At 40.3% G+C, this 26,628-nt stretch overlaps 1 protein-coding gene across 1 annotated transcript in view; it reads left to right on the forward strand.

Annotated features, from left to right (window-relative positions):
* The window catches only part of LOC136774476 (multiple PDZ domain protein-like), a 45,202-nt gene that overhangs the window by 11,597 nt on the left and 6,977 nt on the right, over positions 1-26,628 (forward strand). Inside the window, exons 6-20 of the mRNA XM_066728791.1 lie at positions 9,157-9,299; positions 9,660-9,970; positions 10,279-10,413; positions 10,544-10,702; positions 10,792-10,956; positions 11,209-11,443; positions 11,510-11,811; positions 11,888-12,109; positions 12,207-12,380; positions 12,473-12,634; positions 12,711-12,953; positions 13,059-13,289; positions 19,202-19,310; positions 19,769-21,392; positions 25,607-26,534. Coding sequence (XP_066584888.1) covers positions 9,157-9,299; positions 9,660-9,970; positions 10,279-10,413; positions 10,544-10,702; positions 10,792-10,956; positions 11,209-11,443; positions 11,510-11,811; positions 11,888-12,109; positions 12,207-12,380; positions 12,473-12,634; positions 12,711-12,953; positions 13,059-13,289; positions 19,202-19,310; positions 19,769-21,392; positions 25,607-26,534 — 5,143 coding nt within the window. The remainder of the gene's footprint in view (positions 1-9,156; positions 9,300-9,659; positions 9,971-10,278; positions 10,414-10,543; positions 10,703-10,791; positions 10,957-11,208; positions 11,444-11,509; positions 11,812-11,887; positions 12,110-12,206; positions 12,381-12,472; positions 12,635-12,710; positions 12,954-13,058; positions 13,290-19,201; positions 19,311-19,768; positions 21,393-25,606; positions 26,535-26,628) is intronic.

Consider the following 26,628-nt stretch of genomic DNA (forward strand, 5'->3'; position numbering starts at 1 on the left):
GTTTCGTGTGTGGCTATTTTCTCAAGTTTAAGTTTATAAGCCAGCCTCAATGTGTAATGTACACTTTGGAAAATTGAATCGTCCTTTTAGTGCTATAGTGTGGTATGGAAATTTGGTGGAGAAAGTACGGAGTGAAGTTAGCCGAAAGGTCGACGAATATATTTTCCATGGAGTAAAATGATTTACGAAAAATTTATGTGAACTGTGGAAGCCCTCTAATCCATTGTAGTCCCTTTTTTCATTACTTGCGCACATCGAACGAGCTGCGAGCTAAACAGTCTCTCTATTCTTCCCTCGATTCACTCCTCGACGTTCTTCCATCGTTTGTTCGGTTTCCAACTATGTTATGCCAATGTCATATCTGCAGGACTTTTTTTGTAATAGTAGCATATGGGAACTGACTTTATATGTTATTTCACTGTACCACACAGGATTTTATATTTTATTTAATTTATTGTCAAACTTAGGTATACCAATGCTGGATGTAATTTAGTGTAACGTTCGCATCGTTGCGTTGCCAGTCGTAAACTTCAACGTTTCGTCATTGATATTCTAATCCCCACAAACAATTCCGATTATAAATTACATTTGTGCGAATTTTATAACTATCTTCCTGTCACGTTTTTATTGCCAAATTAATTTTCAAGATTTACGATTTATCTATGTGCAATTTCACTTGATTAATTTCTTCCATTCTTTGCTCCTTCCAATTATACACACACTTGTATATAAACTCTATAATGTTTCTACTGTTACGTCACTATTCGCGTTGGCTTCAATGCTTTATCATTGATATTCTAATTCTTACAAGACAGTTCCTGTTAACAAATTATCTTTCTGGGAAAATTTGTCAAATCAATTTTCAAGGAGCGTAGTTTCTCCATGTTTAATTTCAGTCGATTAATTTCTTCCATTCTTAGCTTCTTCCAGTTATATACCGATGCCTATATAAACTCTATAACGTCTCTATTGTTACGTCACTATTCGTTCGCTTCAATGTTTTCTCATTGATATTCTCTAATCGCTACAAGACAATTCCTATTAACAAATTAGCCACCTAGTAAAATTTGTCAAATCATTTTTCGAGATTTACGATTTTTCTCTCTTTATCATTTTATTGTATTAAATTTTTCTTTCGATTCCAATGCTTCTCCTTCACCCCCCCCCCCCTCCTCCCTTATATTTAATATAAATCATGTTGAGATTTTTCGCCATTTGTAGCTTTCCTTTTGTCCCTTCAACGTTTCACAGTGTCGACCTGTTTACCATAATGTCGAGGCGACGTTTCATTCATTTGCTGTTTTCAACAAACCAACTACGAGTTGGACTCATTTGGTTCATTTCCCTGCGAATGTGTTGGATGGCGAATTTCTCCACCATTAGTGAGCTCGCTACACTTTCAGGCCCGCCAATCAAATAAATTAATGAAGCGCTACATGACACAATAAAATTTCCAGGCTTCACAGTAGTCCCTTGGGATTTTTGGAGTCAGTGATGCTTAATTATGCGTTATATGAAATGTGTTATAATAATTAATTAATGAAAAAGTAGTTACTCAATTTTCTCCAATATGAGAAAACGTTTTTTATTATTTTTTTAGTAATCTAGTGAATGGGTGGAATTTCATTATGAAACTTGGTTGGATAAAATTTATTTTGTTAAATTTTGTGGTAAATTTGAAGGGACGATAAAATACTCCTATCATTATTTGATTTTTTTGGACCTGGTAAAATATAATTAACGCTCTCAAAAAAGCAACGTGACTGACACGAGGCTTGTCACGTTTTGATTCGATAAGACTTCGATTTTCTCTACTTTTGCAGTAATTTTAAAGCGATAATAAAATACTCACATCGTTCTTTACTTTTTTCACCGATTTGGTATAACAGTTTTAACTCTCTTCAAAACGCCTCGTGACTCAGAGAAAGCTAGTCACATTGTGGTTTGATAAAATCTTGCTTTTCTTATACTTTTGCAGTAAAATTTTAAAGCAACGATAAAATAGTCGTCTCCCTCTTCGTTCTCCTCGCATTTGGTAAAACATTTTCAGCTCTCTAGAAAATATTTCCTGACTGGAAAGAATTTCGTGATATTTTTTAGCCCAACAAAATTCCTTTTTTTTTTTGTTGCATTTTTAGTAATTTGAAAGGAACAATAAAATACTTGTGTCGTTTTTCGCTGTGCTCATATTTAGTAAAATATTTTCAACTCTCTTCAGAAAGCCTCGTGACTGATACGAAGCTTGTCAGATTTTTATTTAATAAAACTTTGCCTTTTCTCGCTCTTGCAATAGTTTTAAAGCAACAAATAAAATACTCGGATTACTCCTCGCTTGGCTTATATTTGGTAAAATATTTTTAACTCTCTGAGAAAAGTTTCGTGGCTGGGAATAATCTCTGTAAAATTTGAGGCTCGACAAAATTTCACTTTTGCTGCTTTTGCGGTAATTTTAAAGCGACATTTGGTTTTGCGCGATGGGCAGCTCGGGACAATATTTACGAGAGTGCGATGAATTTCACGCTGTTATTAATCTGGGTCGTGGTAGGATTTATGATTCGCGTGCCTGGCTTGGGGAAATCAAAATAACACTTTGCCGGCCGCTGACTCTTCAACCGCTACAACTATTATTAGCCAATATCGACTGGAAAATTTTCTTCCAGGACGCATAGATTCTTTCGACTTGGGACGACCTTGAACCTATAATAATTTCTCCCATCGACTGGCTTATTTTTTAACTTCGTACAGGAGCCAGACGTTGAAATTTTTTCGTAAAAGTAAACTAGTATCGTTGGAAAATTAAATACGTAATAAATGATGAGGAAAGGCTGGATCCAATAAATACCATTTATTTCCAAACAAACGAAAATATCTGAATAAAGAGAGCAGAGCTTTCGATGCAATTTAAACGTTCGTTAGAAAAAAAGTAAAGTTAAATTTTGATTTTCGATTGTGCAAGATTGATTGGAACAAAATGAAATTTCGTTATGAGAGAATAAACAAATCACGATGAAAATTGGTAGTCGACATTTTAAAGTTCCCTGTGTGCGTAGCATAATGCACCATCGTAAATGATTGCTTGATCGATCAAGGAATTCGATTATATCTCGACGCATCCGTGTGCAATGTTTACAACTTTTTAATAAAAAAATTTTCCAGCAGACGTGGATCGTATAAACGAATGTTTAGCTGGTAAACATTTAAATATGTCGGAGGTAGTTTCAGGCTGAAAAATCAGCGCGTGACGCGAATCAAATTCGTCTTTTATCCAGGACAAAAAGTTCTCCCAGCGAAGCTTACTTCCTCTTTTTAACGTATGACTTATACATTGCTAGCATACTTCAGTAAACACGATATATGGGACGCACATACCTTGTGCTTCCTGTATGCTCGTACATACATAAATTACAATTCTCAGTGAGAAAAAATGCTGATTTTCCTGAAACGTTCAAAATGAAATTTGCAATTTCACTGGAAAGTCATTCGTTATTAAAATCTTTTGTGATAATGAAAAAATGGTTTAAAGAATTTATATAGAGAGACTAAGTCGAGTCTCTCCGAGTTTAATAGCAAGAGCATTGTGAGAGACAGATTTGTAAGAAATGGGAGGGATTTCATCTGTGAAAATTACAGTGTAATAACGTGAGGAAGAGAGGGTTGGCTATAGGAGTAGAGAGACGTTTTGGAGAAACGTTTGTAAATTACTCGTGAGATTGCACAATATGCAGGGTGAATGTATTCAATTAATGTTAACGTCTCAATTGGAGTTAACAATGGGAATGCTAAGGGGCTGCGTCATGAAATATTTCCACCAACAGTTGAGAAGCGTACACTCGAGGTCCCAGGGTGGTGATAAAAATTTAATATGCAAATATAAAGGATTTGGATGTGGCGAAAAGTTTCATCCAATTTGTCCTTTTCGACCTATGCTCGACGTACTCTAACAAAGATGGCATTTCCGTTGATTAATAAGACTCTGTTGAGAGAACGAGGGGGAGGGAGGAATGTGCTGGACATTAGTGTACGTGTGTGTTGGTGCACCGTGGTGCAATTCCCTATTATATATACTAAGACTACATCGGGGTCGCTTCGTTGATGCAGTTACAATTGTACCAAAGCGTTTGACTCGCAGTGGAGTAAACATTAAATTAAGTGTACTTAACAATCAGGAAATTCTAATTAAAAAATTGAGCTGTCACTCTTTATTTTTGTAATTCTATTCTTACCTATAAGTTTATGCTTTTTATTGTTAATTATATATTGTTGTTATAATTATAGTAATTACACCGAAAGAGGAAGTTAGCTAAAAGGTTAAAGAGTCAGTTTCCTATGGAGTATACATATGTAAAATGTAATATTCATCGTTCTGCATATTTGTATGTCGTTGGTAATCGCTTTTAAAAGTTAAAATTCCTTCTGGTTTTTCATTTCACCTCGTTTCCCTCGATAAGGACCGTTGAAAACGAAACTTTCATTGCGTTTACACTTGTAATTACAAGTGGTACGAGTAAACAATAATTTTCACCCTGTAAATTTGTGCTTGATAATTGGTAATCACTTTTGAACGCTACAATCTTCTCGAATCACGTTTTATCGGTTTCTCTCTGATGAGCTATATTAAAATAAAACCTTTTATCATGGCTTGCACGTGCAAAATATATTTTTCATCGTTCAGCATATTTTTATCTAATTAGTAATCATTTTTAAGACTTAAAACCCTCTCAAATCAGTACCCATCTACTTTTCCCTAACTAGTTATATTAAAATTAAATCTTTGATCGTGCTTACGCGTATAAAACGTAATTCTCGTTGTTCAGCATATTTCTATCTAATTAGTAAACATTTCGAAAAATTAAAATCCTTTCGAGCGCCATCTCCCCAGACAGGGAGAGTGCTGAGATCGAACCTTTCAATATGCAGATGAATCTGTGAAAAACTGGAAACTTTGTGAAACCTCGAGTAATTACGTAGCCAATTTTATTGGGTAAAAAGTTCAGTCTAACTCTCAGCTGGGGCGAATAACGAAATTGAGATGAAAAAAGCAAGTCTGCTTATTTATTTGCTATTGGGTGAAACTGGGAAAAGAAAATATTGAAACTTTCCTATATTCTCAAACAATTCGGTTAGAAAAAAGAATTCCCACTCGCCCAGATATTCGGTCAGCAATTTGCTTCATAGCCGTGACTAGTCTGCATGTGTGTAGTGTGCTCGGGTCAAAGGTCGAAGGACACGTTCTAACATCGGGCAAAAATGAGGATTCTGGAAAAGGCAGTACAACGAGGAAACCAATGAATGGAATTTACATAAAACTTCGTTAACGAAGAATCAATGGAGACTGGTAGCGGAAGATCCCGAAACAAGAATCGTGAAATACTTTTCAGTGGAAAATACTGGATTGGGATGGCGAAGAGGACGATGGGAGGCAGGAGGGGGGGGGGGGGGGTTGGCATTTGCGCACTGAAAACAAGCTGAGATGTCGGATTAAAGGAAAGTAGGATAAATGGTGTTTTTTTAAGCAGTGCTGTGGCACGCAATGCAGCTAATGAAAATGAACAAAAATAAGAGGGTACTTTAGGGACTGAGAGAATGCTTCACTTGCTTCTATGTGTGCGTGTCCCCCTCTACCCCCCTCTAGCAAGTGGTACGAGTCCTATTTTAACACGATCGATAGCTCACTGCATATCAATACTTTTAAATACTTGCTTTCATCTCGCCGGCTTGAATAAGAATAATGAATGCAGCCTCTGGGAAGGAAGCGTATTACAGGGTACTATATTGTGCAGGGACGAATTGAATGAAAAAGAAAGCTGGAGGAGCTTGTATGGCTTGGAGAAGAAGAGTTATGAAACAGGATAAGGCAGAAACGGTGGTTGATTGAGATGCTGGGATGGATGATGGATGTTGCGTTGGAATGTGGGAGAACCATGAAGAGGGGGGGGGGGAGGATGATGATGATGAATTTGGAGGGGGTGAATAAAAATGAAGGGGTGGGGGAGATTTATAAGAGACAAAAATTGAGAGGGAAAGATAAAGAGAGGGAGAGAGAAAGAAGATACTAGCAGGTTGAGCAAGGGGGGAGGGAGATTCGTTATTGATTCGAGAACTCGACACGGTTCAGCATAGTTGACGCAGTTGGAGTCGTCAAAATGCGGAAACGCCAGGTTGGTGATTTAAAAAACAAAAAGACTGTTTCTCAACGTGTTGAAAATTGAGCACACGCGGTGCCGGATAAAACAAAGTAAACGAGGCTGAATGTTAGCCGGCAGAAAATATCGAGCGTCCATCGCAATAGAAACAGAAAAAGTAACGCGAAGACGGATGCGCTGGGGAAATATTGCAGGGGTTGGAATTATTAAGGAGATTATTTTCTAAATTCTCTGTACTTTTATTTAAAATGTTTCGCGAAGCTGGAAAATCAATCGTTTGGTGATGATATCTTTGGTCCTTTATACCTGCTCTTTATTTATTACCTGATGTACGATTTATCTCTCCTCTTATTTTACCTCACCGAAGCCAAGACGTAAATCAAGTTTTCAGAGAAAACCGTAGATTCTTTCTTGCTTCCAGCATTGCTGCTGAGTTTGAATAAAATTTATTATAAACATTTTTTATATTTTCGTTTTGTTCCCATAAATTAGAATGTCTTGGCTATTTTTTATACTATAAAAGTCTTAAATTTAGTCATGTCTGCGAAATAAGTGAGTTGTACTACTTCGAATGTTTTTTTCTAGCAGTTTTATGGTTATGTTTGTTAAAATGTTTTAATTTATCAGAGTAGTATGGCATTATTAGAGGAAAACAATGTTCTATTTTTCACCAGAGTTGTAAATTTTTAAAATTTTCTGGATGGAAACTCGTAAATACCATGATAATTATCATGTCGTATTGATAACGAATGGAAGTAGTGAAATATTAACGCGTTCAGATACGATCAATCCAAAATGACCTGTATAATTTTAAACGTGTCTTGATGGATCGACAGAAATACCTCATTCCTCTAAGAACAACTTATGCTTTTTCCAATGAAACATCACTTCAATATTGATCCAATAATACTCTCTCTGAAACTTTTCTGATTTTCGCTTTTCGAGCCCCACTAATTTCATCTCAGCTTCTCCCTTCATCATTTATTTAACTACCAAAAATACACAATCCTCGTTAATATTCAATGCTGGTTTTTTGAGTGAAATTAAAACAATGGCCCAGAATTTTTGATTTATTTTTTTATATGAAATTACATACTTGTATCATTGATCTTTCAACGTTTTATATATATACGTGGGTTTGCGAATTTACCGTATGGCGTGAGAGAAAGAAAAAGGAATTATGACTCTGAGATTTTTGTGCTGTTATCACGCAAGTCTGAATTTTCTTCAGGGGTTTTTTTATCGACAATTCTCATCTTTTATTTAACTAGAAAAAATACAATCCTGGTTAATATTAAATTTTGACTTGAGTAAAATTTAAAAAATTGTCCAGAATTTTGTACAAAGAAACAAAATACCGATACCATAAATTTCTCAACGTGTGATATAAATGGGTATACGAATTTATCGCATAAAGACAAAAAGAAGAAGAAGAAGTATCTGTGACTCTGAAGATTTTTGTGCTTTCATCACGTAAGTCACAGTTTTCTCGAGAGGTTTTCTCATCGACAATCGTGACGCAGCGTTTAATCACGATAGAATTCGTAGCTGAGAAGTTTGGAGCATCGTTGAATGGAAGTTTGGCGAGGAGAATCTTGAGTAACGTATACATATATATATAGATAGATAGATAGATAGTTGAGGGAGGAAAATAAAGGAGGACAGAAAACGAAGAATCTTGGGACTTTGGTATACGTTATATCATATCTTATCACTCGTCTCTCTGGGAATATCAAATCAATACATATATATAGTAGTTGGTTTTGCCGGAAGTCTGGGTGTCCATATTTGTATGTCACTCTATTTTGCATAGACATTTTTCCTGCATTTTTCATTCAAGTACATTGAGAGCATCCTGTCGTACGAAGCTGCAGAATGTATCGAGGGAACGCAATATTTTCAAAACGTACATAACATTGGAATATCTAGAATAGTCCGTTTGCCAAAACCTGTAAACGTTATATATATATATATATATATATATATGTATAGAGAGAGAGAGAGAGAGAGAGAGACAGCACGTAAATACGAAAGAGAAAAGAATCCACGAAAAACACGTTGTCTGAAATGATTTTAGTTCATTGCAGAATTGGAATCTTACAGGAAATCCAATGAACTGGAAGAGCAAAAAATGCCCTGTGGCGTAAGAAGTTTTGCACCGCTTGTTTCAAGCTCTTTAGGATAAATAAATTTGAACTAGGTTAGCTTTTCCCTCGCAGAGTCTTTTTATTGTTGAAATTGTCGTGGGGAGTGGTTGTTTAAATAATAGAGGTAAAATGTAATTTTCCAGAAGGGACCGAGGCAAACGTGAAATTTGTTTAGTTCCCCTTGGCAAGGCGAGTCAGTGGAGTATCGTTGAATAAACCCGGCAAAACGCGTTCTGGCTGACCAATGGCTGGGCTTACTACTTCGATTCTTATTATCGTCGATTCTCGTGCCTATTCTACTCGCTGGCTGCTTGGTTAACTATATAGTCGCCTTTTTCCGGGGTACAGCTACCTCTGCAGGCTTTTCCGGTCCATTTAGTTTTCCTTTGCAAAGCTGCAGCTCTGAAAGAGCGAAAGTAATCTGCAAGGTGGTGGGGCGCGCGTATAACGCTCTCGCAATATTCCTTGCATTCATAATTTACAAAGCACGACGGAGTAAGAAAGCACGGATACTCATCGCCTTCGCCCTCCCCAGGCAATTCAGCAACGAGTTGACGAGACCTTTTCACAAGAAAAGCGCGTCGAGTGCTTCCAGTAGCATAACAGTGGTATAACCAAAGACTTTTCCAACATCCCTTTCTGATGCCAATTGCAAATTCAATTCTATAGCGAAGTAAGAAAATCCTTAAATATGATTGTTTGCTGACAGACTGTATGAATTTAAATTGATCTTTATCATATACATATATAAATTGTTTAAATAAAAACTTATAGGATTATCTTTATTAATGTATGATACATGTATTTATATGGATTATAAAAATGATTGTTTTTCTAATTCAAGGTGTCCTTTATCTATGTTACAGCGACGGTCGGCTGGTAGAAGGAGACCAGATATTGGCGATCGATGGCCAGCCGCTAGACTCCAATATCTCCCATGAGCAGGCGATCTCCATTCTTCAGAAGGCCCGTGGTCTGGTTGAGCTAGTAGTAGCGAGAAGCGCCCAAGGTAATTGAGTTCCTAGCACAGCTAGAAGGAAAAAATTTAATTTCTACCGAAACTTCGTTAACCAGTAGCAACCGTAAGAAAAATGGACCAATCTGGCCTTGTCATTAAAATTATCCATCATTTTCTCCATGCAAGGCCTTCTTCTTGTAACACGCGTGTGTCTTTATTGAATTTCGACGTTGGAAATTTTTTTAAAAGGCTTAATTATCCATTTAAAAGGCCTTCTTCTTGTGAAACGTGTGTGGATTTATCGAATTTAGACTTTGAGAAATTTTTGCCAGTAACTTAATTGTTCGTTTAAAAAGCCTTCTTCTTGTAATCCATATACATATATATGTGTGTGTGTTAATCGAATTTTAGACGTTGGGAGCTCTTTGCCGACGGATGAATTGTCCGGAGGTTCTATACCGACACCGGTCGCAGGAGCAGCGGCATCCGCAGGTGGTGTCGCAGGTGCAGGAGGCTCAACGACTACTCAGACCAGTTCCAGTGATAAGGAACACTCGGTTTCGTCAGTGGTCACTCCAACGAACAAGCCTGGTCAGCCACCGGTCGTCCCAACACCTACACAAACCCCTACACCAACCGTTACACCGCTTCCTGGAGGCCCCGTCATCGAGAGAAGCCCTTCCGCCGTCAGCGACGCCTCCAAGAGTAGCTCTGACATGGTGGTAAAACTTTCCTTTAACAAAAATATATATATATATATATATATATATATAATATAAACAGGTAAAAAAATGACTTGATTTCAATGAACTAACTTATTGTTTTTAAATAAATTATTGATTTGACAAAAAATTAATTAATACAAATAAAATTTAATCCACTGTAATTAAAGTTAATTAATGACAAGTTAATAATATATCATTGAGACTATTCAAGGAATGCTTAATTAGAATCAAGTCATTTTTTCATCGCCATTTTACAATTGTCATATTTATTCATTCATATTAATTAAATTCTCTTATTTACATAGTTGAATACAGAGTGGGCACAAGTCGAAGTGATAAACTTGATCAACGATGGAACTGGTCTTGGATTTGGGATCATCGGTGGACGCAGCACAGGTGTCGTCGTCAGGACGATATTACCCGGAGGTGTGGCCGATCGAGTGAGTGTCGTTATCGCTGATAAAGCGAGCACCTATTGGCACGATGAAACAATAGGGATTGCGGTGAACCTGCGAATCCCTGAGGCAAATGTTTGTTATTTGGATGATCGTGGAATGAAACTCTTTGTAGGATAATCGGCTCCAAAGCGGGGATCACATATTGCAAATCGGTGATGTCAACCTGCGTGGAATGGGGAGCGAAATGGTTGCTTCGGTTCTGCGACAGTCTGGAACGCACGTGCGGTTGGTCGTTGCACGACCGGTCGAGCCTACCTCGCCGGATTTTCAGGTATTTATATATATATATTTTTTTAAAAATTATTTTGTTTTATAAGCGATCCTTGATTTTCTGTATAACCGAATATAATTTATCATCAGGCCCTCCAGAGTCACGCACCAATCGTCCCTACGAAGATCCTGTGGGACCCTGAAGAGCTCGACAGATACCTGGAGCAAAGCATCTCCGAGTCCTATACTCGTCCAGCCGACAGCAGCTACGACCATGATTACAAATACGCGCAAGAGGCTGATACTGATATTCATGTAAGTGTAAATGTGCAGCCGAGGAGAACTCCCAATAAAAAGGATATAGGACGATTTATGTCTTTCATCGAAACCATTCGAGTGTGTCTCTTTCTACCTTGACTAGTACTACTGGCGGATCCTACTACTTTTCTTACTACTAGTAGTACCACTGCTATTATTCAAGCGACAGGAAATCCGTATCTCCATTGGCAATGTTTCTTTTTGCGCAACAACTTGCAGCTATAAATTCGTGGCTTCTGTCTTTTATAGGCAAGGCCCAGTCTCATCGTGGACGTGGTGCGAAATCCTATGCCAATTGGAGCTGTGCCAGCTGCACCAACAACTATCCCACTCCCCATCCAGCTTCCAGCTGAACTACCAGTCTTGACGATGACTGAGCCCATCGATATTAATTCACTGCCAGAAATGGAACGCTTCACCGTTGAGCTCAAGAAGGATATTTACGGCCTTGGAATCACTATTGCTGGATACGTTTGTGAGAAAGGTAAATAAACTGTTGAGAGTTCAGAGATTCAAGCAGGAAGCTATAACTTGATTTGTTACTTTACAGAGGAGCTTTCTGGGATTTTTGTTAAAAGCATAAGCGAAGGCAGTGCAGCAGATTTGAGCAACAAGATCCAAATCAATGATAGAATAGTGGAGGTTGATGGACACTCTCTTCAAGGTTATTCTAATCATGAAGCTGTTGAAGTATTGAGAAGCACGGGACAGACGGTGGTTCTTTGTCTGGAGAGATACCTTAGGGGACCAAAATTCGAACAATTGCAGCAGGCGATTGCTGCTAGCGAACTACGACTACCTCAGCCGAGCTCCCCGTCTATCACGAGCCTACCAAGCTTCCCAATCAGTGCGGTAAGGATCCTGACCATTCTAGTCTTCTCAAAGAGCGTTGTCAAAGAAGAAGGCTTGATGCTTTAATTTATCACAGGATGGAGAAACGACCACTGAAATAGAACCAGAAGGCGAATCCCACACGACTGTAGACAGCGCTGTTCTACAAGAAGCTGACCGAGATAAGAAAATTGACCATCTTGAAGACGCCAATGTCGAGGCTCTGCTGTGCGATCCATCGAGCGAGCTGACGCCTCAAGTTCGAGCTGCAATTAAAAATAAGTGGCAGAAAATTGTTGGACCAGAGACTGAGATAGTGGTAAATATTTCTGAAAGGATTTTATTAAATTGAGGCTTTGCACTGATTCGTGTTTTTTTGCTTTTATCTTTGATTTAATTATTAATTTTGTTCAAAGGTTGCTCAACTGAAGAAATACGCGGAAGGTAGTGGACTTGGTATCAGTTTGGAAGGTACCGTTGATGTTGAAAATGGTCAGGAAGTAAGGCCTCATCATTACATTCGATCTATTCTTCCTGAAGGACCAGTTGGACAAAATGGCACGCTGCGTTCAGGAGATGAATTGCTCGAGGTGATCTACAGAATGATAATGATAGAATTACTTAAAATAGATAAATAATTTTTGTAATAGTATTATAAATTAAATCTATCATTGTTTATTAGGTAAATTGTTACCGACTGCTAGGCATAAATCATATGGAAGTAGTTAGTGTACTCAAAGAATTACCCATACACGTTCGAATGATTTGTGGACGGAACATCGCATCTCAAGATCCACTCTGTCCTATTGATACTGCTCAGCATCAAGCTGCGTTTCAAACTAGAGTAAGCAATATGACAACTACTCATCTTTTCCCACCATAAACGTTCTCCAATCTTACGACGAATCTGTGATTCACAGAGCATCCTTGGAGGATCGTTGCAAAATTTGTTACCAACAACTGATCGTTTGGTGAAGGCCAAATCCGATGGTTCCTTGGCGTCCACAACGACAACAGCTACAGTAACGGATGCAAGTTTGAATAAAATGAAATCACGATCCTTGGAGCCATTAACGGGTCTTGCAATGTGGAGCTCCGAACCTCAGATTATCGAACTGGTTAAGGGTGAGAGGGGCCTTGGGTTCTCCATTTTGGATTATCAGGTAATCAAACGAACCTGAAGAATATAATTTGTAATAAACCAATAGTTACGTATATCTTTACTGGAGAACACGAAAGATTAAAAATAACTGTTGTTTCTTTATCAGGATCCAATGAACCCCAATGAAACTGTGATAGTCATACGATCGCTTGTACCTGGTGGAGTGGCTCAGGTCGACGGGCAATTGATACCCGGCGACCGTCTTTTGTTTGTGAATGACATTGCTCTGGAGAACGCCTCCCTCGATATGGCAGTGCAGGCGTTGAAAGGTGCCCCGAAGGGGACCGTGCGCATCGGAGTGGCCAAGCCACTGCCTATACCAGATAGCATTGTCCAGGTGAGCGATCAGGAGGATGAGGATCAAAACGAGACGAGGAATTATTGCAATAATGAGACGAGCACGGGCTCGATCACGGACAGTCACAAACAGAGGCGGGAATATTTTAGGGAACGAAAGGTCAACGTGATCGAGCCACCGCATCACATGGATTTGATCGAGGGCTTGAAACACCAGCATAGCCTCGTTAAATCTGAAAGCTTTTAAGTGGCTCGGTTGCAGAGACCAGTTCCATTCCGCTTGAACCTATCAACTCCCTATTACTCGACTCGAACGGTTTATTGCCTCTTAAGGTCAATTATTGCGACTCGCGTGTCTTCGAGACGGGTGACGTACGATTACGAATCGTTTATCCTTTGACTACGTGACTTTTCTCCTACAGAATATATATATATATATATACATACACCACAAGTTAGATTTAAATTCGTATCGCTCTCATTGGCATAGCTTACTTTTAGCTTTTAATTTGTAAACCTCATCATATGCCTTAGGTATATCATAAGTCCTATCTCCACGTCACATTATTGTTTTTTTATTTCTCTCGTGATTACGGCATAATCGTGCGAAACGCTCAATTTTTTACCTCTGTAGTGCTTGAATTATCTAGTGACTTTTTTTAAGTAAGGTAAACGCGATCAAGATTATTTTAAAGGGCTGTGTACTGCCAGTGAATAAATAGGGTGCCGTACACGTTTATTTTGTTTCGTTCATTCATTTATATCCACTCCTCCTTGCCTCCATCCCAACTACTATATATTCCAATTAACGCACGCACCTAATGTTTATTTTGTCTCTTATCATTTATACGCTTTTGTTCTGTCTATCGCTCACAGATTTTTTTTCTTGCCAACGAGTCAGGGTCAAGGACACATGTACATACCATAATCAGCACGGAGTTGCTCCACCTATAATAATGATAATAATAATAATTTGGAAAGAAAGCGTTGAGCATATCAGGAAACGTAAATCTAATTCTGTTCATCTTTCAAAGTTATACACGTACAAGATAATTCACTGCCAACCGCCCCCACTCCAGCTCTCCTACCATGAGAGGATTTCGTTTTATCCTATTAAAGGGATTTTCCCTCAAAGCTTACGTACTTGCCGTGGCAAGTAAAGGTGATCTACATAATGGACAGATCCACTTTTGTGATTCCTGGTGCTCACCCTGTCCCAAACCAACTGTGCGAACAGGACCTTTAAAATTATATCTCAGGCAAAAAGTTTGGTTGAGAGTTGGACAAGCCATAATAATATTCAATGCTAAGCACCCTGGAGGAAACCAATCGTTCCAAAAATAGCCGTCATTTTTACGCCAGCCTTCCAGAGTTAAATCAATCGATTGGTCAGGAGGCTTGAAATTCGATGAGTTTAAAAGCAGAGTTTAACAGCTCGAAAAGCTGATTCTCGTTGCACTGGCTTATTTTAAGACTCCGAAGATATTCGACGCGCGAAATTGGTGCTCGTTCGAGTATTCCATGCAGAGCAGTGTATATACATATGATATATATGTGTATATAATTATATAAACAATAAAAAAAAAATTATTAAACTAGATACGAAAGAAATGATAGAAAAATCCAAAATAATTCGTCGAAAAGTTATTGTTACTTGGTTAGATAAGCTAGAGGTGGTAAGGCTCGTTAAAAAAATTCATGAGGAAAAAATAGCAATTAACGTGAAATAAAAATCCTCGGGTCGACGTTCCCTCTCGATAATTTATTGTTTTCGTGGCACACGCGAGCTATAGTAATAGAACAGGAAGGGACACGAGAGTAGAAACGGGAGTACAAAGCGAAAACAGAGAGAATGCGAGGTTTATCTCGACCAACGACTAAGTAAGTACAGACCAAAACGATTGTAATAGTGAATGAAAGTTGCCTGGTAGAGTAGCTGAAAAAACAGTTTCTATACGTGTACCATTTCATTGCATTGCGACAGCAAGTTCACATGCTCTCCAAACTCACAAAACACACATGCACGTTTATACGCCTGGTCGCTTCTCTTGGTCGAAAAGGGAAGTTATCCAGCGTGTGATACGTTCGAGAAAAATTATTGCATTGCACGGAAGAAGTGTCATATACATATATATATATATATATATATATATATATATATATGACTAAAGAACAGGTTGAATGAAAGTAAGTGTGAATGAGGAGGGTAAATGAGAGAATTTTCCAAAAATAAATAAATAACACAAGACTGCCTTTCAACGTGATATCTGATCCCATAATTCCTCCACTGGTAGTTTTCCTTGAATGGAAAGTGTGAAATTGAGAGTGTATTACAGTTTTAGTATAGGGGGGGGGGGGGGTGGTATTGATAGAATCGAAGTAAAAAGAGACCGAAAGTGAGGCAAGTAAAATCAATATGTGGAACGTTAACATTTAATTAGCAACCTTTCCTACTGCTCGACTCTATAATAAGTTAACTCGATATCACACAGTATTGTCAAATTTTGTTCACCTTTTTATAGAGCTCTACTACTAGTCCGCTATTGTGTACTACTCACTGGCACCTTTCTTCACTATTATCAAGAGGCTCGTGGGATCGATCGTATACGTTCCTTCTCTTATCATGCTACGTTTATAGTATACCTGAACTCTGACCCCGATACTCGGGAAAAGAACGAGAAACGGATGAGTTTTAGCTCGGGTAACCGCAACTGGACACCTGGCTTTCCCGGTAAACCCTTTTATCCGTTCCTCGCAAAACGCAATTACGTAATAATCGATTCTCCAGGCTTTCTCTTCTTCACCGCTTGGATAAATCAAAAAAAAGAAAATAAGGAAAAAGGAACCCTCTTTTTCTCATTTAAAACGCCAAGTCTCGAAGGCACGCGCGAGTCACGATTATCATCATTGTTATTGTGATTGTTTTTGTTATTGTTATTGCTATTTCTCCCGATATTAAAATTGCCTTCTTGTACTGATTCTTAAAACATTTATCATATCAACCGATTCATCCCCTCTCCTCTTCTTCATCCCCACCACTCTGTCATTACTAACTTTTCATTCGTTTTGCATTTTCTTGCGCGGCTTTTTACTCTTCGAGCTTTTAATCACCCAAGCACACATACGTGTAAAGCACTATCTCGACGAATTTTAAGCTTTACACGACATTTTCGAGAAAGCTCGCCCGATACAGGCCTCTTTAAAACCTTTTTACATACACATGCATATTGGTACTCTGATTTTCTTACACCATTCGTGTTATATTTTCTTGCACAGCTTTTAATCACACGTTCTCGCACTTACACTGTGCCAAATTGATTCATGGGCACTTCAGCTAACTTCACTCCGTATTTTCTCTGCCAATTTCCTATAGTACACTATAGATGAAGTGCCTAGGAATCAATTTCACAAAGTGTACGTGCAAAGTTCCATTTCGACGAATTTCAAGCTTTGCACGAAATTATAAATAAAGTACACTCACGATGCACACCCTACCCCCTCACTGTCACTATACACTAGTGCTCATCACGCATGTAATTAAAGTAATTAAATTAATTATAACTACATATATCTGCTAAAATTCAATCAAAGAGCGAACCAATGCAAGCTATGGATATTTAACTTCACACTCTAATTATATGCAATAAAGGAAAATAATTTAAACAATCTTGCCAGTAAAAATTCTCAGTAAAAGTACAATTAACATTAAATTATAATCATTTTGTCAATTATCATTTCGTAGTTCAGAATATTAATGCAATATAACAAAAATTTTGGTAACAATTGTATTTTTAATAGAAAATTACAGTTAGCTAATACATTACTCGTAATATATTATTTATCGAGCTAAGATTTATGTTTATAGTTATAAACAAACTAAATAGAACGAATTTGGCGTTTGAGGGGGAGAGAGAGGTGTTTTGTTTCTTAATACAATGGTACAGGAAGTAGTATAGGTAAACGAACTCTATCGATTAACGAAACGGTGTAGAAAACGTGGTGCTGTTTGTCAAGCTGAATAAATGAAAATGACGTCAGCTGCTGTTCAAAGCAGAGCTTAGTGGGGTATATTGAGTACATTGACTTTGAGAAACGGCGTAGCAGTGGTCCCGAATCGATTTTGGCTGCACTGTCGTTGAGAAATTCCCTCGTTTCATTCGTAGCAGTAGTGCAGCTCAATCGCGTCTCAGCCCAGAATTCAGGCAGAGGCAAACGAACGCTTGTTTTGCTCGAAGCTTTCAGTCAGGTTGGAAGGAGGACACGTATGTTTGTTGTTATTGGCCGCTTGATACAAATCGACCAAAACACAGCACGATTTTCCTGAAATTCCTCGCTCGAATTTTGTTTCCTTCTAACCGCACGCATATGCACACACACGCGCGTACACAGCATGCATAAATATATATATACATACAAATACAGTGAACATGGTTCTAGCTGTAGAATGCTCGCTCTTGCAGCGGTACACCGCAAGCACTGCTTTGTTTAGAGTATAGAGAATGCCGAGTGGAATACATATGGTAATAAGCGTGACACCACAAGCCCTACGTATTATTTAAAAAAAATAACAGAATCACGATCGGCTCGCAGGCTCCTCTAACTCTGAAATTTCTTTTCATTTTTCAGAACGACGCGTAAGCGCCAGAGGCGGATCATTTCCGAAGCGAGTTATATCAGTTTACCACAATTAACGACCAAAATATTAATACTAATTATTGAAAATAACAATAGTACTATCACTAATTCTGATATTAATTAAAATTAATAATAATAGTAATATAAAAATAAACGAGAACCAAAAGTACAACGTCCTCTTTGTGTGCCTACTTTGATAATAATAATAATGAAGATTCCATAGAATTAACATCGAATTCGGCGACGAACGATCGATTCAGCTTCTGCGAATCCCACATTCTCATCCCCTCCTCTCTTCAAACTCCTTGCGAATTTAGCAAATGATTCATCGTGTTCGTTGTAGAAACGAGGTTACAATAATTCTAGAGTTTTCTTACAAATATTTCTGGCACATTTTTCATTGCAAATTGCATTATAAGTCTGTGGAGATTGCTTTGTCTATTCCGACGAAGGAACTGAACATTTCTCGCGTGGAAGAAAAACCTCGGGGCTAAATGACGTAAGTATGCGAAGGTTAATCGAGTGGATGAGCAGGAGGTGGCATACAAAATAAGGTAAGTTTTTCTCTCTGACATACTCAGTTTTGGTTGTTCCGTTAAAATTTCTGCAATTGTTTATCACATTTTGTCCGCTTTGTCGATGCTTGAAGCAGGCAGGCAGGATCCACTGGCAGTGTGTTTCGAAATCTTGTGAAGTGTGAGGCGGAGAAGTGGGGAACGTCGACCGAACGATTCTCGCGCGAGGATTCGAGCAATCCAGTTTTGGCTGTGCGATGCAACAACTTCCGGTATCCCTGTGCTGATTAAACGTGAATAATTAACGTACAGTTAATCGAGCTGACGTTTGAGAAGGGTGTACGAAAGTTGTTTTGGTCGGTGTAGGGAAAATTTCGGATTATATCACTGACGGTTCAAAGTGAAAACGTACATGGAGCTTTACCGAGTTTTTATTTCACGAAAGCTCACCTGTATGGTTTCAGTCGTGCTACTCGCAAGTCGACCCACCCACTCTGCATCCAAACTTTTCTTGTCTAACGTCAAAGAGGGTCAAGCCACTCTTTGTACACGTTACATCCGTCCGTGTTTATATAATAATTATAGTAATATATACTATACCTTTCTTTCCAAAGCCACGTCCCGTAAAAACGACGAAAAATGTACGAAGGTCGAGTTTTGACCCGAACGTCAATAATTCCACGATAGAATTTCGTAGGCTAAGAGTCACGTGCGCCAGGTCATCGATTTGTTCACTCCACGAGCGTTGACTAATCGAGTGACTTTTGTGTCTTGCCTTCGCGACCTTGGATGGACTTGGCAGAGGGTGACCACGCCGATTTGCATGATCAAGCGAAGCCACAGTCTGCCAAATGAAAGCGAGACCACCGACCGTGCAGCTGACCTTGAGGATTTCCTCTCGTCCAGATCAGGTACAGTCAGACGTAGCGACTCCTTAGTTTTGTTTCTATTTCTCAGACACTGGCTTCTATCCATCAAAAGTAATAAATGCTAATGCTCTGCGAAGAAGTATCATTAGCATTTGCTGTTATAAGGTCATATAGAGAACCATTAGCATTTACTACTTTTATGCACATCTACCATGTTGAGAGTGGTATGCATTAAAAGTAGTAAATGCTAATGGTTATTTTGCTGCACGTTGCCTTATAAAAGCAAATACTGCGAAGTTGATACTTCTTTGCCAAGAATTAGCATTTGCTACTTTTAATGCATAAACGCTTAATAAGTCTGCTAGTTTTACGAGAAACGAGGATCGTTTAGAAAAATTGGTCTTAAAAGGAGCAAGTAGAAAAATAGTTGGTTTGTATCGTTTCGTTCGTGGATTTTGGAGGACTTTATGACGAGAATACGTGTTTTGTGTGCTCGACAGGAATCACAGATTTGTCGTTGGATAAGAAGGAAGCAGAGGAGGAGGAGGAGGAGGATGAGGACGAGGATCAGTGGAAAGATGCGTCCCCGATAACGCCCGTCTGCAGCCCTGCGAAGAGGCTAGCAATGTCGCAGAGCGAAGGGTCGATCGCCGAAGTGTCGCCGGAAGTTGGCCAAGACGCCTTCGAGTCCCCGACGGAGGAAGATCGACTTCCGGTGGTGCGAGACAACGGTAGTTCAGACTTGGGTACGCAGATCGTGAGGAGAGGGGATGAGATTTCGAAGAGCGTCGAGCCTGCGGCGCCCAAAGTGAAATTAAAGGGGACCGAGGAACCGGAAGTTGAGAAATCTTTCGGTCATCGAGAGCGACGGAAGAAGAAGACTCTCAAACGCCATAAGAGTTTAGATTCTGAGACTATATTATCGACGGAAGGGGACGAGGGGTCGCTGGATAAATCGGATAGTTTGTCGGAGAAGCAGAGCAGGAGGAGGGGGTCGAGGAGAAAGGACAGCTCGAAGGACAAATCCAGACGCAGCTACCGGGAGGATGGGACTGCTCCCAGAAGAAGAGAGTCTTGGGCTTGTCTGGAAACTGACAGATCCGAGCTGCGTATGTCCAGGGAGCGCAGGAAGAGTCTCAGGGAACAGGAGTGCATCGACAGAGTCAACGAGTTCCTCATTAAGCACAATATGGGCTTGAGCCGTCCTGACGTCACGCAGCAGCATCGAGTGGCACCGGAAGTACCGCTGGTTGAACCAGAAAAACGTGGGAAACGTTTGGAGAGCCCTGGCGAATTTTCGCGAGCTTCCAGTCGCAAGAGCAGTCTCAAAAGACGAACTAGCGAGACTGGTCCCTCGTCGTTTCCGGTTCCCGATGAGGAAGCGACGGTCCCGCCGAAGGAAGGATCCCTGACGCTGTCGAAGCGATCCAGTTTGGAATTACTGGATGATACCAGTCGTCCTTCGTCCCTCAAGAGGAAAAACGTTTCCAGAGAATCGTCGAAGGAGTCTCTGTTGGACGACGTGAGGAAGGAGGTTAGGATACAGGAAGACGTCGAGGAGATCTTCTTCGAGGAGGTTAGCGAAGATTTGAGCCAGTCACTGCCGGAAGTTCAACTGGTCAAAGCCAGGATCATCAGCGTTGAAGAGGCTGCTGCTAGCCTCGACTCCATGCCAATTTGCAAGGTCGAGGTTCACCAACCACCGGAAGTGCTCAGTGTTTCCACAGTGAGGACAGTGACGTCGTTTGACGTCGGGGGTGAGTGTAGTGGATTGCAACCACCCCCGTTGGCAAAATCCACTTCGGACAATGCTTTGATGGGGCCTGCCGAGGTCAAAGGTGACGGAAAGGTGTCGCAAAGGAACCTGAAGCCAGAGATTCTTTTGGATCTTTCGAAGGTCTCCAATTCGACGGAGGAGGGCTCCTCGTCACCAACCGCTACGGACGATTTAGCGGATAAAGCGGGGAAAGCACTTTTGAGTAGAACCGGAAGTGAAGGTTCTAGGTCCAAAACGTCGCAACGTCACACTTACAGACTCGATAGACTGGCTACGCGTGAGCAAGTGGAACTGATCGTTTTGGACGAGTCTTCTGATAGACAGCGAAGTGATTCTACCGATTCAAGGTAAATTTTATCTTATCAGAAATGAGTTATAAAACTGCGTGACCTCTCAAAGAGAGAGAAAGAGACTCAGATACTCGGATATCGCATGGGGCTTCGAACATCGATCAACGAACGATATTGTTTGCCTTGTCGTTTCCATAGATTAGGATTGGATTACACATGTGTCCGTAGAAACCCAAAGAAATACGTATAATTGCCGAAGAATGTAGGTCGTCGCGAAATCCCCTGTATTTTCCGCTCGATTTGCCTTGGCGGGTCTGCATCTGGCACCCTTCGCGCACTGCTGCTATAAATCGGGAAATTGGAGTTATGGGGGAACGATGCCGAGGTGCTGGAGCCCGTGGTGGGGAAAAAGTGTTTGCGCCGCTGGTCACCGCAAAGCTCGAAAGTCGGTCGCGGCTATGATTGACCTGGACTACTGGGGCTAGTAGATATCTCAGGAATTCGCTTCTTTTCCCACTTTTTTTGCATTGCGCTTATTCATGGAAGTCGATCGTTCATTCCAGTAAGCTTTGATGGCTTCCGGAAAATCCGCGAGCTTCGATATTCCAAGAATGAGAAAACTTTTCTCAGTCACTCTGTCAAATTGTTTTTTTCGGCCCTGCCTTAACGTATTTTTAATACGTGGGTAAGGAGACTTTTTCAATATCGAGCCTCGGTTTCATTTTGCCACTATTTGCATTTAGAGATTTTCTCGATCACTTTCCTTGGCGTTTTTGTTCGATCACTGCTTCGGGAGAGCTTCAATGGCTTCCCGAAATCCGAGGCACTACTTAAGCGTCTCGTGGTACCAAATCTAAAGCAGCTTTTCCACGCTTCGAGAACTTGGAGAAGACGTGCTAGATTCAGCCTCTACGTTAGCTGAAAATTGCAAAAAAGTGCTGCCAAATTTGTGCAACGCTTTTCAATAGTTTTCAATCAATTCGTTCCCGTTCTTAGCTTTTACCGAATATGTAACCCATTTCAATTTCTAATTCTATCGTACATCTCGATAAACTCTCAACTGAGAATATCGATTACAAGAAGAAGGCGCAAAATCTCCAAGTTTTCCACCGTCACGGTTCTCCGTTCGATCGTAAAATGAAATCGGCTTCCGAAGCCGATTACTTACTGAAAATTTTCAAGCTCATCAAAGGATCGACGGGAAACATTGCGGAAAATTGGAGAGAGAGAGAGAGAGAGAGAGAGAGAGAGAGAGAGAGAGAGAGAGAGAGAGAGAGAGAGAGAGAGTTGGCAAAGTTTTCCAGGAACCAAGCTTTCTCAATTATACAATATTACAGCCGAGCTTCTTTACAAAGTTCTTGGATTAATTTTTGCTAATTGTTGTTCAAGCTGGACTGAGGAAAGTATACGAACTTTTATATACAGAGTGTTCTGTTGACTCGTGCCAAACAGATAAATTCATACAAAGCGAAACGTTTTTAGAACAAAATTCTTATACCATTTTTTTTTACTTAAACCTTAATTAAAAAGTTTTTCAAGATTGAACATTTCTTACTCAAAAAATTTCTTATTGGTTCTATCAGTTAGTTTGACCAATAGGGATTTCCAATTAACGAAGTTTTGAACCTTAATAAATTTTTAATTAAAAGTTAGAATGAAAATAATATAGAAAAGTTCTTATAAAAATTATCCATTCTAGTATGTGAAATGTTCCATTTGGCAGGAATTAATTGAACACCTTGTATAAGGCGTATTACCTAAATCGCCCTGGAGCATGGATTTAAAATTCAATTATGCTATGAGACATATATATTTTTCACATGGAGAGAGAGCCTTTGTGAAACTTCTTCCTATTTGCATTCGGAGTGGTCTTATGCAAAAAATGATATCTTCTATAGTCACGAAGATAAATGAATTCTTGGGCGAATTAAAGCGATAGACGAGTACGGTGAACTTTTTCTTTAAGTACTTTTCTACTGTAAATTCTTCTTGTTCCCTATGAACATAGCTCAATTCCATTCCGCCACTCCATGATAGATTTCAATGGCTTCTCAAAATCTGCGAGAAGTATTCGCTGTTTACCATATTTGAAATTCAAAGCGTTTTCCAGGCTTGAAAAATCGTTTTGCATAATAATAAGCAAAAATATATCCTTCGCTATCTTTTATTCCCATTCGTGGAAGAAATTCCAATTCTTCCAATAACTTTCTGCGATGTCTGGATGCTCGCTTTTGATAGGCTTCATTAGATTTCGTTCCGTAATGGTTTCCCAAAGCTAATAATAATAACAATTCGGCTGAATTCTAGAAGAACAGCGTTGTGCGATTGAAATGGAACCCAAAACAAAACTTGTTTATTTTTATGGTTACTCGCTTGTGCTTTTAGCAGATTGATGGCAAACAATTCTGTTTACAAGAAAGTAAAAACAAACTAGGAGAACATATCCTGCTATGATTTCAACCTCTTCGCATTAAGCTCGTTCAAACTCCTCTTGCAAATTCAATAACCTTACTCGCTGTTTAGCCAATTGACGTCTTTTTGCACCACGCAATCTTCAAAATATTTTCCATTTTCGTCAAATTATTCTCCCATTCAATCGCTTGAAATTTGCGTTTCAAAGACTGATTAACATTTCAGCATAACAACCTCGAATCTGTATTTGCGTCGTTAATATATTCCAAGCGAAATCTGTTTTCACGTTCGTAAGGTTAGTTATGGAGGAGCTATCGTCTCAGGCATTTACGTAAGATGCCTGCAGCAGCAGCACTCCAGACAACCACAGTCCAAATTGCTTTCCAGACACCACCAATCGAGCACATCATCGTCATCAATTCCGCTCCAACGTTGGAAACTAAAACCCACACGGACATCAAAATTCATGCGAGAGACGCTACGCTTGCTCTCTCAATGGGTTTTCCCCGCCAACGACAATTTCCTCGTACAAAAATTCGTAGAAAAGAATCAGTTCACATTAGCATCAGGCTCTTAAGCACTCGAGCAGTCGAGCATTACTATGTAAATAAGAGAAGCGTCGTTCACTCGACTATCCCATCTATCAAGAGAAACGTTAGAGTCAAGAAAAATATGGCATTGTCGCGTCACGTAGCACAGTCAGTCAGTACGATACTCAATATAGTACTCGTTCGAGAACACATTTGTATATATCCGTACATAAGTTTACGTTGCAATCTTCGTCGAATCGAGACATAACCGTATTTAGGCCATCGGTTGTTTAGCGTTTGCCGGGATTATGTAGTCGATGCATATTCGCGGTGGGTTAAGACAGATGGTTAGGTTAGAAAACTTTACGAGCGTGAGAGAGATATAGCAGGGGCGAGAGGGGGGATTCGTGGTGGGGAGCCTATCGTCAGAAATGTATTAGCGCCGTCAAGACTGACAGAGAGGTTAGGACTTAGGATTTGGAAGGGAAAGGAGAGTGAAGCTTCGAAACGGTTTGTGCCGTTTGTGGTGGTGTCGGTAGCACGTGGTGGAAATTTGTGGTGGTACGCTAATAGCTGCGCGAATGTCTGGTTGCACGTTCGCATTCTCCTTCCATTAATCGCGTAGACGCATCTGCCGATACTGCGTCCTTCTTCAGTTCACTCTCTCTCTCTCTCTCTCTCTCTCCAGCGCGCTCTGTTTGTCCGTCGGTATATCCGGTGTGTGTGCGCGTGAGTACTCGCGAGCGCCACTGTTGTTTATTAGATCAGACTAAGCCAGTTTGCAGTGACGCACGGCATCAACGGAGAACGACAGTGAACGGCTGCCTCGGTACGTAACCAAACCAACTCCGAACTCCACGATTCTTTAATTTTCTTTATTTCTCCATCCTACGGTATGATATATCTCCCTATTCCTTTTTTTTTTCACCAACTCACGGATATTTTTCTCCAGCCACTCTCGAGCATCGACATAATCCCGCCTTATTCCGTGCGTCCTACGAACTCGTTTCTCTGAACTTATCGAGTGCATCCAGAGTTTCAAGTCTATCGATTAAATCTCGAAAGGTAATCCTTCTCCCGCCAGTGAATTTTCGTATTTTCGGCCATAGTTGCACAATTTTGAAGTGTGCACGAGCGCCTCTTCAGGAGAGATTAAGAGACACGTGGGCTATTTGGCGCCATTGGGAACGATAACGATAATTAAGAGAGCGATTGCACGCAATTGAGCGTCGTTTAGCAGCAACGGTATACTTTTCATCCAACGGATATCTTTTCATTGGTCAAGAAAGGATAGTGGCTGTTGCTAAAACTCGTTGTTCTTTGTTAAAGTGAGTGGATCAGCAAATCGGAGAGCCGGAAGAGTCCGAGTCGAGGTCTTCAGAGGCAGACGCGACGATCGCCATCGGAGGAGTCGGTGGTTCTTGAAACAGAGGGCGTCCCCATCAGTAAGGAGCATTCCTTGCAGTACCAGAGTCAGACACTCGAGAGCCAACGGGACGGATTTCTCTCGGATTTGTCATATCTACCGGAAGCGGCGGTACCAGTCGAGGCTTCCGCCTCGGAGATATTGCAGAGGGTAGTCGAGCAGAACATAAAGGAGACACAATTCTCGCCTAGAGAGAAACGGGAGGCTGAGACACAGACTCAACAGGAGAACAAGAGCACGCAGTGCAGTCCTGAACAGAGTACCGGAAGTCCCACTGAAGAACTCTCCAGGAGGAGTCCGTTTCACGTGTGCGAGAGTTTCCAGCAGAGTCCTCGTAAAGAGGTGCAAACTCAAACTCAAGGAGAGGATAAAGTTGTCCAGTGCTCCTTGGAGGATTTAGGTGACCTTCGGTTAGCCTCCATCGGCTTACCCAGTCAATTCCAGGAATCCAAAAGTGTCCAATGTCTTCCTGGTGAAATCTCTGCCGATGAATTCGTCGCTCTTCAGCAGCTGCCTTTGACCAGTCCAAGAAAGGAGGTCGAGGTCCAGACCTACCAAGAGTGCAAGGCCATTCAATGCAGCGACGACGAGCTACTCGAGGCTGATTACCCCGGGAGTTACACGTCCGACGGATCTGCTCGCAGTTCCCCAACTTCTTCACCCATACAGTTCCCAAGCGTGGTATTCGTCACGAACCGAACAGACATGACCGTCACGCACCGGGATCGCGACGGCAACGTCGCTTGGTCCAAGCACTGGGGACCGGAAAGACTCGTGAAAATTCACAGAGAACCAAAAACCAGTCTTGGCCTAAGCATTGTTGGTGGTAAAGTAAGTTGATACATCACCAACTGGTTTCTCGTTTTTCCATACAAAATTTCTTCTAGAACCAAAAATCAGTGTTAGATTAAGTATTATTAGTGAT

The sequence above is a fragment of the Prorops nasuta genome, unplaced genomic scaffold (genome assembly GCF_024137725.1).
Source record: "Prorops nasuta isolate Cenicafe-Biocafe unplaced genomic scaffold, Cenicafe_Pnas_1.2 PNAS00006, whole genome shotgun sequence".
In the NCBI taxonomy this organism is placed as follows: domain Eukaryota; kingdom Metazoa; phylum Arthropoda; class Insecta; order Hymenoptera; family Bethylidae; genus Prorops; species Prorops nasuta.